Consider the following 14,401-nt stretch of genomic DNA (forward strand, 5'->3'; position numbering starts at 1 on the left):
TGTCGTGTCGCGCGCGTGCGTTTTAGAGGTTAGGGTTTTGCGCGGGAGGGGGTACTGGTGGTCTTTGGGCCCAAAGAGAGGGGGTGGTGCAAGGTAGGGTTGGGCCAGAGCGAGAGAGGGAGAGGTGGTGGTGTCCACGGCCCAAAACAGAGAAGAAAAGGAGAGGGAAGAGAAAGAAAAAGAGAGGGGGAGGTTTCCCCTCTTGTCTCTCGGCCAAAACCCAAGAGAGAGAAGAGAGAGAAGAAAAAGAAAATGAGGCAGGGGTGAAAAAGAGAGGGGCCATGCCATGTGCATGTGCCCAAGTGTGATAAAAATGCATGTGCTCAAGTGTGAAAATATATGGGGACAAATTAATAAGGTGGTGATGGTGTTGATGGTGCAACCCTAGGTGAATTGGTGGTGGTATAGAGAAGAGGGTAGAATGTTCCCTCTCATACAAAGGTGGTGCTCACTACCCTAGGGTTAGGGTTTTTGAGGGGTATAGTGCACTTAGAGGTGGTGTCATTAAAATTAAGCAGATCAAACCCTAAAAATTTAGAGAGTGGTGCATAGATTAACCTAAAGGTGGGGTGACACACACAACACACCAAGGAAAGTATTTGAGTTAATCCAAGCAAGAATTCTAACCTACACTCAATCACAAGTGTTAAATAAAAAAATTTGTTGGCTCAAATTTTTAACTTGTAAAAATATGCAGGTTTGAAAAGTGGGGTGTTACACCCAAGCTGCACAGGGCAAACGGACGCATACCACGGGTATCACACCAACTCACATGGGGCAGCCTCCCCGGCATAAAGTACGACCACCCCAACGTGGACGCGTCGATCGGGCCGATAGATCCACCATCCAAGCTGTTAGTGTATGTCTCCTGTACGTGTATGGTGTACGGAGTAGTACTCCGACCGTACACGTACCTCCCTTGTACTGCCACGTAGGGGGCTTTTCCCTACCTATATAACACGCAACCGATGGCCCGAAAGGGCACGCATTGTTCGACACAATTCCACATGGTATCAGAGCGGGTCTCTTCCCGACTCTAGCTGTCAAAACCCTAAACAGCCCGCCGCCGCCACCGCCAGCCGCCGCCGCATCCTGCCGCCGCCGCTCGCCGTCGCCGCCTCGCTAAAACACACAACAAAACCGTCTGCCGCCGCCGCTACTTGCCGCCGCTACTTGCCGCCGCCACAGATCCAATCAAACCAAGCCCAAAAACCACCGCCGCCGCTCTCCTAGCTGCTGCCGTGATCAAAAACCAACATACAAAACCACGCCGCCGCCGCTCTCCTAGCCGCCACCGCCGCGTCTAAACCCTACACCCAACATCCACGCCGCCACTGCTTTCAGCCGTCGCCGTGTCTACACGTCATCGGCAGTCATGTCATCGTCATCATCCTCGGTGACCAACCTCGTTGCCACTCTTGGTGCAGCCCCGTCACAGCTCTTAACACGTGATAATGCTCTTATCTGGAGGGCGCTTGTCATCCCTGCTCTCCGCGGTGCCCATGTTCTGGATCTTGTTGAGGGTACTGAGAAGCCGCCCGAGAAACTTCTTGAGACTGAAGATGTCAACCACAAGAAGGTCACCATCCCCAATCCCGAGCATGCGGCATGGATCTCCCGTGACCAGCAAGTCCTTCGATGGATCCTCAATGCCTTGTCCCCCGATGTGCCTGTACATGTTGTTGGCATGGAGTCTTCTGCCAAGGCATGGGCGGCTATCAACGAGTATGTTTCCTCCTCGTCCAAGTCTCGTGTTCAACAACTCCGCTCAGCTCTCAATGACACTCGTAAGAATGATCTTTCTGCTGAAAAATACTTTGCCAAGATGAAGTGTATAGCATCTGAACTTGCTGCAATTGGGAAACCTCTCGATGAAGGTGATCTTGTCTGGTATATACTTTGTGGTCTTGGTAGCCATTATAATAATTTGCGTACTGCTGTTAATGCAAATCCTGGCACTACATTTTCTGAGTTACTAAGTCAAGTTCAAGCCTATGATAGCATGCATAAAACTGAAGATGTGGGTTTTTCTTCCTCGTCTAATGTCGCTCGGCGTGGCAACAATGCTCCTCCACGGGCCCCTGATCGCCCGCGCCAACAGCAGTATGATGATCGCCCACACCAACAACCATGTGATGATCGTGGTCGCGGTGATGACCGTGGCCGTGGTGACTACCGTGACCGGCGCGATGACCGTGGTTGCCGAGAAGACTGGGACCGCCGTGACAACCGCGGACGGCGTGATGACTGGGGACGCCGTGATGGTGGTGGCTACCAGGGTCGCCGCGATGATGATGATCGTCCCCGCATGCGTGATGATGGATACCGGCGTGATGATCGCCGTCGTGATCGCCAACCCACTCCTTATGTGGACACCACCTGCCAGATCTGCACTATTCATGGGCATCCCGCTCGTGATTTTTGGTGGCGCTATGATGATGACCATGGCAAGAAGGATGCAAATTTTGTTGGACATGAAGTGGACTCAAACTGGTATTATGACACTGGTGCTACTGACCATATTACTGGTGAATTGAACAAGCTGACTACCCATGATCAGTATCGTGGTGAGGACCGTGTGCGCACTGCCGAAGGCACAGGTATGCATATTAGTCATATTGGTCATTCAATGTTGCGCACACCTCAAAATTCTTTTACTCTCAATTCCATATTACATGTCCCTAGTGCATCTAAAAATCTCCTATCAGTTCATCGTTTTACTCTTGATAATCATGTGTTCATTGAGTTTCATCCTTTCTTTTTTCTCATCAAGGACCAAGCAACACGACGCATATTGTTTAAAGGACCTTGCTATGGTGGTCTCTATCCTTTGATGCCTTTCACCACCGAGTCCTCCAAGCATGCCTTCATAACAATAAAGCCATCATCCTCTGCATGGCATCATCATCTAGGCCATCCATCATCATTTATTGTTCAGCAAGTCCTTAGGAGAAATAAGATAGCTTACATCCCCGATAGCACTCCTTATGTCTGTGACTCTTGTCAGCTAGCCAAGAGCCATCAGTTACCATACCCCATCTCCACCAGTAGATCCACTGTTCCTTTGGAACAAGTATTTTCTGATGTATGGGGGCCTGCTCCTCTCTCTGCTGGGAAACATGCATACTATGTAATCTTTATTGATGATTATAGCAAGTTCACATGGATTTATTTACTTAAGAAATGATCTGATGTTTATCAAGCCTTTCTTCATTATCAACAGTATGTTGAACGCAAGTTTGATCGTAAAATTGTTACTATGCAAACTGATTGGGGGGGGGGGGTGAGTATGAGAAATTAAATTCCTTTTTTCAAAAAGTTGGGATCACTCATCATGTGTCATGCCCTCATGCTCACCAAAAAAATGGCTCCGCTGAAAGAAAACATTGCCACATCGTTGAGGTTGGTCTTGCATTGCTTGCTAATGCATCTATGCCTCTTAAGTATTGGGATGAAGCATTCCTTACTGCCACATTTCTCATTAACTTACTCCCCAGTAAGGTCATTGATCTCGAGTCACCTGTTGAACGCCTCCTTCACATCAAACCAAATTATGATGCTCTTCGCACTTTTGGCTATGCTTGTTGGCCAAATCTTCGCCCTTACAACACACGAAAACTCGCTTTCCGCTCCAAGAAGTGTGTGTTTCTTGGATATAGTCCTCTTCATAAAGGTGTCAAGTGTCTCGATGTTTCTACTGGCCGTGTCTACATCTCTCGGGATGTTGTATTTGATGAAAATATTTTTCCCTTTGAAGCCCTCCGTCCCAACGATGGTGCCTTACTCAAACAAGAAATCTTGCTTTTGCCATCTTCTATTTCTCCTGAGGGTGCTCATACAATTGATGATCCTATGACTAATATAGTGCCTGTTGTTACTGTTCCTAATTATGCCCCTCAGAATTCTGCAGCTACAGGTGAAAATTTCGTGCAAAATGGTGCCCCTGAGCCTCCACAATCCTCCTCTGAAATCAGTCAAACACATGATGATTCTGGCACGGATCCCGAAGAAGATACCAGGGGACATTCCCCTGGCAGACCTGCTGGCACTGATCCCCAGGAGGATTCTCCCGCCTCTGGGAACTCGCGCCGGTCTGCGCCCACAACAGCGGAGCAGAGCCCCGCATCCCTCGCCAACCCGACGTCTCCACGCGTCGGCGGTCGCCTTGCGGAGCCGCGCTCCGCACCCCGCGCCAGTCCGCCGTTGCCACGCGTCGTGTCGCCTTCCGCAGCTCCCTCAGAACCCGACAGTCCTCATGCTGACAGCGCCGGATCGTCTACGCCAACTGAGTCTGTGCCAAGCGCTGCTGCTTCCTCCGCAGACTCCGAATCCTCTGTGGCCGGCTGGTTCGTCTGTGGCCGTTACTGCTGCGCCACCACCGCCCAGCCCTCCTGGACCTTGTACTCGTCTCCAAAAAGGTATTCGTAATCCTAAGAAATATAGTGATGGTACTGTACGATATGGGTTGCTCTCTTCTACAGGTGAACCACGAAATTTACCTGCTGCTCTTGGTGATCCAAACTGGCACTCAGCTATGAAAGAAGAATATGATGCTCTCATGCTAAATAAAACGTGGACTTTGGTTTGCTCTACCTCGCATAAAAATGTCATTGACTGCAAATGGGTTTATTGCATTAAGCGTCGGGCAGATGGTACTATTGATAGTTACAAAGCTCGTCTAGTTACAAAAGGCTTCAAACAGAGGTATGGTCTTGATTATGAAGATACCTTCAGTCCTGTTGTCAAAATTGGTACAATCAGAATTGTTCTGTCTATTTCTGTCTCCCGCGGTTGGAGTCTTCGACAGCTAGATGTCAAGAACGCGTTTCTCCATGGTATTCTGGAAGAGGAAGTCTATATGAAACATCCTCCTGGTTTTGAACATCCTGATGCTCCCCATTATGTCTGTAGACTTGATAAAGCTCTCTATGGCCTGAAACAAGCTCCTCGAGCCTGGTACTCTCGTCTCAGTGCCAAGTTGCATCAACTTGGGTTTATTCCCTCCAGAGCTGACACCTCTCTGTTTCTTTATCACAAATCTGGCATTACAATTTTTTTCTCATATATGTTGATGATATAATTGTGACGAGTTCTTCTGATGCTGCCATATCCATTCTCCTCAAGGATATCAATGTGCACTTTGCTATAAAGAACTTGGGTGCTCTTCATTATTTCCTTGGCATGGAGGTTAAATGCACTGATGATGGGTTGCTTCTCACACATCAAAAATATGCTCATGATATTCTAACTCGGATTGGTATGCTTGACTGTAAGTCCGCCCCCACTCCGTTGTCCTCGTCCGAGCCTCTCTCTTTGCATGAAGGTACTCCTCTTGGTCCTGATGATAGCTCTCAGTATCGGAGTATAGTTGGAGGTCTTCAATACCTCACTCTCACACGCCCAGACCTGTCATTTTCTGTTAATAAGGTCTGCCAATATCTTCATGCTCCTACTACTGCTCATTGGACAGCTGTCAAACGAATACTTCGCTATGTTAAGGACACGTCTCACATTGGTATTACTTTCAAAAGATCTCCATCCACACTTATTAGTGCCTTTTCAGATGCTGATTGGGCTGGTTGTCTTGAGGATCATCGCTCCACTGGTGGGTTTGCTATTTTCCTTGGTCCTAATTTGGTCTCTTGGAGTGCCAGAAAGCAAGCCACTGTGTCTCGTTCTAGTACTGAAGCTGAATTCAAAGCTTTAGCAAATGCCACTACTGAGCTCATATGGGTGGAAGCTGTTCTTCGTGAACTTGGTGTTGTTCTTCGTCAGAAGCCCTGTTTATGGTGTGATAATTTGGGTGCTACCTTTCTCTCAGCAAATCCAGTTTTTCATGCACGGACCAAACACATTGAAATTGACTATCATTTTGTTCGGGAGCGTGTTGCCAACAACAGTCTTGCTATTCGGTTTATCTCTACCAAAGATCAAATTGCTGATGGTTTTAGGAAAGCCCTTCCTGTAAAACAATTTAGTGAGTTCAAGCGTAATCTAAACCTCTCTCGTGGTTTAGATTAAGGGTGAAAGATTGCTGCACTAGCCAATTGAACCAAAAGTCCGAACTGATGGAAAGAGACTAGGCAGTGTATTTATATTCAACACTCCCCCTCACGTCTAGGCTATTTTAGTCCTTAGCGTGGGTTCGGTGTGGGCCACATAATCTTTTTTTCTTTTTGTTTTTAAAACTGCGTGAGCAGGGTCTTGAACTTGAGACCTCTTGGCTCTGATACCATGAAAGATTGCTGCACTAGTCAATTGAACCAAAAGTCCGAACTGATGGAAAGAGACTAGGCAGTGTATTTATATTCAACAACCCTACCTCAACACTGCCACCCAAGCCATGACGATCCGCAGCCCTACCTCAAAGGGCCATCACCCTCTACGACAACGCCTCCAAGAAGGTAGGCAACGCCAGGGCACCGCCGCTGTTGGCTCCAACCAACGGCCGAGGCTAGGCTTTCACCCAGAACTCCTCCACGCCCTCACGATGGGGGTCACGTCCGAGCGGAACCACGGCGTCGATTAGCGCCGAGATCGCCGGTACAAGATCATGCTGCAAGAACAACTCACGCAGGCTCCCTCCAAGCTTGTTCTCCCCTGGCGATCGCAGGACCACCTCAACTTCTCCCTGCACAGCCCACGACGCCCTCCCGCCACGCACGAAGCCAAGCAGCAGCACATCGGCCAGGCCCCAGTCAGATCCGGGAGCGAGGCGCCTGAAACCGCCACACCCAGCCCCGGAGTCGCCGCACCAGCACCACGCCGATGAAGCCCCCTGGCCAGCCGGGTGAGCGGCCCGCACCGCTCCGCGCCCGCCCGCCACCTCCCCAGCGAAGCCCGGGGCCGCTACTTAGATTGTTGGTATGGATCTTTTAGAAATTATCGATTTTGACTGAATCAAGGCTTATAAGCTAATTCATTTTAGAGATGGCTTTTGAGTTGTAAATATATGCTCAAACATGTGTTATCTTAAGTTGCTCATGCTGTTGAGTGATCACTCTCCACAAAACCGGTTATGTAGTTAAATAGAAATGCATGCAGATTACAGAATCTAAGGATGACACATCTTTTATGTAGCTAGAGTTAAGAAAGCAATTGGGAAAGCTGAACGGGTTACATGCTCGTCGTTGTGACATTCCTTTTTAACAGATCAGGGAATGCAATTGAGCAAAGCACGGAACACATTGAGGAGTGACTAATAGTAATAGAACTTTGTGGTGGTGTCGTTGTTCTGCAGGTTATGGTAAATCCAGGACACTGTTTCTTGTCGGTGCACCAAAAATTCATCCACTCCTTCAGGTAAGAAGTATCCTTTTGTTAGTACCTGTATTTCGGAGATTCTCTTTCATTTGTTTTGGTTACAAAATAGTACGTATAGTAGTTTTGTCAGTCCTACTTTACAAGTTGTTTGTGTCAAAAGAAGTTCCGGTAAGGTGACTGCCAGTCTGCCAGTGTGAATTGATATCTTTGCTTTATTTGATTTGCAGATTTTGCTAAGAAATAATAATATGGCATATTGGCGTGTCTCATTAAGTGCATGACATACTTACAATTAGCAAACAACTGCTCGCCCAAGACAATATTTTCCTTGTCGAGCATTTCTGGGGTTGATAGGCTAGCTAGGGATTGTTCGTGGGTTCTTGATTGATTTTAGCCCAGAAAGTGTGATGCTCTTTTATTTTGATTTTCAACTCCATGTTTGATGCAACCTGAGTTCTACATGTACATGGAAGAAAGAGAAGAGAAGATTGGTTAAATTTTTGGTGAATTACAAGGTGATTTTTCTTTCTTCTTCTGGTATGTTCTTGTCATCCGGTCTCCGATTTTCATTTTCTTGCTGGTTGCAGTATATATTTTGTGAGATAAAGCAAATATCTTTTGCTCTGCACTTAGAGAGCAGCCGAGCACGCATAAATAACTGTGAGACAAATTATACTTGAAATGTTAGTTCAAAGAATGGAGTGTCATTGTACGCATGTTACACAACTGGAGAAGCAATTGGCTAGAAACTTGGTTTATGTTTGAGAAGAAAACTCCTGCAGATAGCACAGTGGACAAGAGATATATCGAAGTTAGCAAAGTCATCTATGTATTGCCAGTTTTGCTCTTGTTCTGCACTCTATAAGGAGATGTGCTTTTTTTTTTAGAGAACACAGTACAACGCATACGCTCACAAACACGCACGTACAAACACCCCTATGAACGCACGCACACCCTACCCCTATGAGCACCTCCGAGGAACTGAGCCGGCATATCTTGAGATTGACGAAGTCAGCACTGGCGCCTCGCTGTTGACGGGCACGTCACCTACCACTGAAAGCATAACGCCGGTTAAATCCTGGAATAAATCCAGGTAAATGCAAACACCCATGCCAAGTCTAGACTTGAACCTGGGTGGGCTGGTTCCACCACACGGGACCTAACCACCAGAGCCATGCTCTGTTTGCGGAGATGTGCTTTCTCTATACATGTTGTAGCCGAATTCTAGATTGCTTTATTAAGAGCGCTTGACTTTAATTTTCTCTAAGCAATGAGTGGATAGAGAGAAAATTGAGATTGGGTTGTGATTGGGCCACCACCATACGGCGAGGAGGCGCCCCAACCACTAGTATCAAATATTCTAACCACATAATATCAACTCAAGGTAAGTGTACGCTTGTTGTCGCCATCGTGAATTGAAAAAGCGGGTACATAAAAGTTGTTGTTGCCATCGTGAACCGAAAAAACGGGTACATAATTTCTCTTCTTGATAGGCTCGATTTGACTCATTGTTTCCTACTAGCCTTTCTTCCAATAACTACTGATTGGCGGGCTAGCCAGAAAGTAACAACCTATTTCGCAAACCCAGATATCCTCCATGGATGCAGCTGCAGCCTGTTGCCTCCTCCTTGTTCTAGCCACCACGACTATTTCCTCTGTCTACGCACAAGCAGCCGATGGTGGGTGCTTCAGAAAGGAGAGGGAGGCCCTTCTTTCGTTTAAAGGTGGCATCACAGAAGACCCGCATAGCCTCCTTGCCTCGTGGAATGGCCAAGACTGCTGCCTTTGGAGCAATGTCCGGTGCAACAACAGAACAGGCCATGTCATCAAGCTTGACCTACGCAACAATTTCCTGTTGGATGATATGATGGTTCTCGGGTACACTCGACCGTATCAGGGGATGCATGGGAAGATAAGTTCTTCTTTGCTTGCTCTGCATCATTTGGAGTATCTAGATCTCAGCGGAAATTATCTCGGGGGATTTGGTGTATCCATCCCGAGATTCTTGGGCTCCCTCGGGAGCCTGGTTTATCTCAACCTCTCTTGCATGAGTTTTGATGGTAAAGTGCCTCCACAACTCGGTAACCTCTCCAGATTGCTCTACCTTGACCTCAACCCATGGTTTCTTAATAATGATGATGGAAATAATTTGCACGTCGATGATATATCGTGGTTGCCACGACTCCCTTGGCTAAGGTTTCTCGACATGAGTAGTGTAAATCTCAGCACTATTGGCAATTTTGTTCAGGAGGTGAGTATGCTGTCTAATCTTAGGGTCCTTCGTCTCAGTGAATGTGAAATTGTTTTTCCACACACACCTATAGTGCGTTCCAACCTCACGTCACTTGAGTTGCTTGATCTATCAAGGAATCTAATTGATACCTTGAATCCAAGCTACTGGTTCTGGGATGTTCGCACCATCAGGCACCTTGACCTTGGTGATAATAGAATTTCAGAACCATTTCCAGCTGCAATGGGGAACATGACTTCCCTTGAGGCCCTTCATCTTGGAGGCAATTTCTTCACAAGTTTAAATCCCAAAGCACTGAGTAATCTTTGCAATTTGAGAGAGCTAACATTGTTAGGAAATCATATCGATCAAGACTTGCCAGAATTCTTGGAGGGGTTACCGCATTGTGCATGGACTAAGATGGAGTTTTTAGATCTAACTCATACTAATCTCAGTGGGGAAATTCCAAAGTGGATAGACCAGTGGACTGATTTGAGAATTCTTCAACTCTCTTCTAATCGGCTTGTAGGATCGATACCTCGTGAGATTGGTGGGCTCAGCAAACTCAGCAAATTGTATCTAGACGGCAATCAGTTCAATGGTTCTATATCGGAGGAACACTTAGGCAGTCTAATAAATCTGGAAGAACTGGACTTGTCTTACAATTCCCTGCAGATGGTGATCAGCTCAAATTGGACTCCTCCATTTAAATTGCAGCTGGCTTATTTCCCTTCTAGCAAACTTGGTCCCCACTTTCCTTTGTGGCTTAAAAGGCAGAGTGATGTTACATACCTTGACATTTCTGATGCAGGCATAGTTGACCATCTGCCAGATTGGTTTTGGGTAGTGTTTGCAAATGTTCAATATTTAAACATTTCTTGTAATCAAATCAGTGGCAGGTTACCAAGCACGCTGGAATTCATGTCTTCAGCTATGCCTATAGTATTTGACCTCAACTCAAACATGCTCACTGGTAGTCTGCCGCAGTTACCAAGGCTTTTGGTTGAACTTGACATTTCCAGAAACTTGTTATCAGGGCCACTGCCACAGAACTTTGGAGCTCCATTCCTTAGTGATTTATTGCTTTCTGAGAACAGTATCAATGGCACTATCCCAGTACATATCTGTGAGCTGCATGGTTTGAACGTCTTGGATCTAGCAAAGAACCGTCTCATAGGACGATTTCCTGATTGCGCAGAAGTATCAGTGGGAACTAAGAAACTGAATGCAACCTTCTCAGCTGAAGCACTAATGTTGTACGAAAATAACTTGTCTGGCGATATTTCGTTTCTGCAGAGCTGCCCTGAGTTGATTATTCTTGATCTTGGCCATAACAAGTTTACCGGAAGGTTACCAACATGGATAGCCGAAAGAGTGCCAGATCTGTCTTATCTCCGCCTGCGGCATAATATGTTCTCCGGCTCTATTCCGATTCAGGTCACACAGCTTGTATACCTGCAATACTTGGACCTTGCAAACAACAGAATATCAGGATTTGTGCCTCATACATTGGCCAATATGAAAGCAATGACCCAGGATCATCCAGAAGGGTTAAACAACCCCTTGTGGTCGAGTTATGACCGGCCAGAAGGACACTCTGAGGGTGAGTTGTACAAAGCAGCAAAATATGACGATAGCTTAGAAGTGGTAACAAAAGGTCAGTACCTTGATTACACCAGCAGCCTCATCTATATGGTTGGCCTTGACTTGTCCTGCAACAATTTGGTTGGAGAGATTCCAGTTGAGATAACATCTCTTGTTAATCTGAAGAGCCTGAACATCTCTCATAATCAGTTCTCTGGTAAGATTCCAGAGACGATCGGCTTTCTTGGATCATTGGAATCTCTCGACATGTCATGCAATGAACTCTCCGGTGGAATCCCTGCCAGTTTCTCAAACATGACAATGTTGAGTAAGCTAAACCTGTCATACAATAATCTGTCAGGAAGAGTTCCCACGGGGAATCAGCTTCAGGCTCTCATTGATCCTGCATCAGTGTACATCGGCAACAACTACCTCTGCGGGCCTCCGCTTCCTAGGAACTGTTCGGGCCCTGAGGTAATAACTGGAGGGGATCTTGATGAGCATCAATCAGATACGAGGTATTTTTATCTTGGTATGGCTGCAGGATTTGTCGTGGGTCTTTGGGTGGTCTTTGTTGTCTTTTTGTTTGGTAAAAGATTCAGAGTTGCGTATTTCCAACTGTTTGACAAGCTAGTGCGTGTCATGTAAGCAGCCATGGACTGAAATTCCTCAAGCAGTGATGGAAGACCAGAAGTCAGAATCCTAAATTATTGTTGTTTTGTACTGTATTTTTCTAATTCTTTTTGTAACTAATATTAGTGGCCCTTGCAGCTAGGGCATCATCATTGTGTATTTAGAACATTTATGTTATTTATGTTAGAAGATACAGTAAAGAAATACTCCCTCCATCTATAAATAGATGTTTGAGATTTATCTAAATTTGGATGTATTTAGACATTAAATACAAAGGTAGTAGTAGACAGAGATTTATCTGACTCTATAAGAAGATACATCTAAATTTAGATAAATCTCATGAGCTCTTTTACGGTGATTGGCATGGAACCTAGGCTCCGTCTAATCAAATATAGGTTCCGTCTAATCTAATTTTTCGTAACCGTTGATTAAATCCGTGATATATTTTGTGTAACTTCTATAATAATATAACAGTTTTAAACGGACATCTTAGAAGCCAACTCATCAAATCAGAATGGGTCAACCAAATCAATCACTCTGTTGCCTTCTTCATGAAATCAATCAGAATAACTACTCTGTAGTCTGTACTCGACTCGTCGTGGACTTCTTCACACCAGCGCCCGCCGCCGCCCCTCCCCACGTCGCGGGGATCACTGGAGGTCACAGCCCCATCTTCTCCATCGCATATCCTCTCCTCTGTCGCAGCCGTCTTCCACCCCCGCCCCCTCCCTCCGTTGCGGGGATCGCTGGAGAGTCATGGACCCGTCGACCTCTCTGTCGCAGCCACCTCCCCTCCCTCAGGGGGATCACCGGCAGAGTTACGGACCCGTCCCCTCCGTCGCTGGGATCGCCAGGAGCATCCAGCCCCTACCCCCTACCTGACGAGCGCCGCCCGGGAGATCATGGCGGACGCGTCGGTGCCTCCTCGTCCACATGTTTTATCTCTAGATGACTGGTCTGATCTCTTTCATCTTCCTTTGTCTGAAGAAGCACTGGGGTAATTTCTTTCAACTTCTGTCTCCTAGATGATCTTCCTGAAACTGCTGACAGAGATCGTCGGCGGTTATTATGCATCTTTGAGCCGCAGGTAATTTGTTTGGTCGACTGGGACTACTTGTCTACTTCATCCCCTGGGGAGGTGGATAGTTTTGCCAACAAGTTGTAGTCACCATGTTCTTGCTTGCCCAATAGGCAAATATACTACATCTGATAAAGTCGAAATGTTAACCGTTGTGTGATTAGTGCAGGGGTCTTGGCGCAGCTAGACCTCAAGTCCACACCAATCAACACCAAGGGTTACGAGACCCTCCTGCAATTTGTAAGCTGTGCTGAGTGAAATACAATACAGTAAAAAAATATGCATTTTTTTCATTTTTGTGAAGCTTGTTAACTGGCCATATTTGCCGCCATTTTGACGCAACTCCTTGCAGAAGAAGGTCAAGTAATCGATAGTTTCGATCTGTACTATGGGCTCTTCATGTATACTGTGAATGCTACAGAACAGGCAAGTACACTCATACGACACACTCCTTTTCTGAAATTATGTATTACGAATTAGTTAAAGTTGCAGAATCAATCTTTAAACCACATTGTCCAATGACTAGTGACTACTGAGAAACTTGTACCACGATACTATTCATCAATAGAGTATGCCTAAAACACTATACTGAATTTCCAAAATATTATCTGCAGATGGACAAATTGGACAGTGCATTTGAGCAGGTGAAGCAGATGTTGTATGGCAGGCTCCATGATGTGCAAAAAAGCAGATTGTAGAGAGGGTGCACATCCCAGGGGCTCCTTTATTGAGACCAAGAGAAGCCAAGAACGATAATGCTGCGGCCAGAGAAAAGACGAATCATCTATCGCCCGTTGCTGATGTACATCCATTCTCCCTAGTGGCTTTGGACACAGTAAAATGTTAACGAGATTTACAGGGCTTGAATGTTCTATGTAACCAGGTGATGCTGCAGCGACTAGGACATCATGATGAGATTGTCGATGACTTGGCTGTTCTTATGGAGTCGCCCGGAAACTGGTCACATTGTAGTCCGCTCTAAATGTTATGTCTGAGTCTGCTCCCAAAGTTCAGTTTGTGTATCTTTCTTACTGCTGTAATGTTGTAAAGAGCTGTATGTATGTGATGCTTCGGACTTCTGAGTCCGCTTGTTTCGTGACTCAGTTGCAAAGATACAAAAAGTAGAGCTAAATATGACAGCATCAAAAGTCCTAGATGTAATTTAAATTTTATATGAGGATCATAATTGTTTGCGTGTGTTTCATTTTCTTGGATCTAATGTAATTATATTATTTATTTTGAAAACAAACTGTTTCGTTTACCTGAAAACAAACGGTTTCTCTCGAGATTTGGTTCTAGCGGGGAAGGAGCAAACACCCAGAAAGTTCAGAGAACTATTAAGATTGTACAAAATCCCATCTTCCAAACATGGGCTTCAGAGTTTTATACAGAGCATCTGCACAGAACTGTGCTCAAGAGACATATGTACACTTATACATGCTGCAGATCGAGGATGATCGATGAATCGACCCGATGATCAGATCAGACATGGTAACTAGCACGGGCCACATGATGGAGCAGGTGTGGGGATTCTCGTCGCTGAAGTAGCTCCGCGCGGCGACGGGCATGACGCTGTATAGCGCCTGCTGCTCGTGGCAGTAGTATCCGTGAAC

At 46.1% G+C, this 14,401-nt stretch overlaps 1 protein-coding gene and 1 long non-coding RNA gene across 4 annotated transcripts; both read left to right on the forward strand.

Annotated features, from left to right (window-relative positions):
- Nucleotides 1-8,860: 8,860 nt before the first annotated feature.
- LOC127296106 (receptor-like protein EIX1) lies at nt 8,861-11,725 on the forward strand. Its single transcript, XM_051326136.2, has one exon. The coding sequence runs from the start codon at nt 8,861-8,863 to the stop codon at nt 11,723-11,725; it is 2,865 nt and encodes a 954-aa protein (XP_051182096.1).
- A 514-nt stretch (nt 11,726-12,239) lies between these two features.
- Nucleotides 12,240-13,998, forward strand: LOC127296107 (uncharacterized). Of its 3 annotated transcripts, none has more exons than XR_011743808.1 (4): nt 12,240-12,797; nt 12,958-13,028; nt 13,141-13,214; nt 13,403-13,998. It is a non-coding gene; the product is annotated as an uncharacterized lncRNA (long non-coding RNA). The 3 variants fall into 3 exon arrangements; XR_007848265.2 differs by having other exon boundaries at nt 12,247-13,028; nt 13,403-13,590; nt 13,672-13,998; XR_011743807.1 differs by having other exon boundaries at nt 12,243-13,028.
- The last annotated feature ends 403 nt before the right edge of the window (nt 13,999-14,401 follow it).

The sequence above is a fragment of the Lolium perenne genome, chromosome 4, assembly GCF_019359855.2.
Source record: "Lolium perenne isolate Kyuss_39 chromosome 4, Kyuss_2.0, whole genome shotgun sequence".
Lineage (NCBI taxonomy): Eukaryota > Viridiplantae > Streptophyta > Magnoliopsida > Poales > Poaceae > Lolium > Lolium perenne.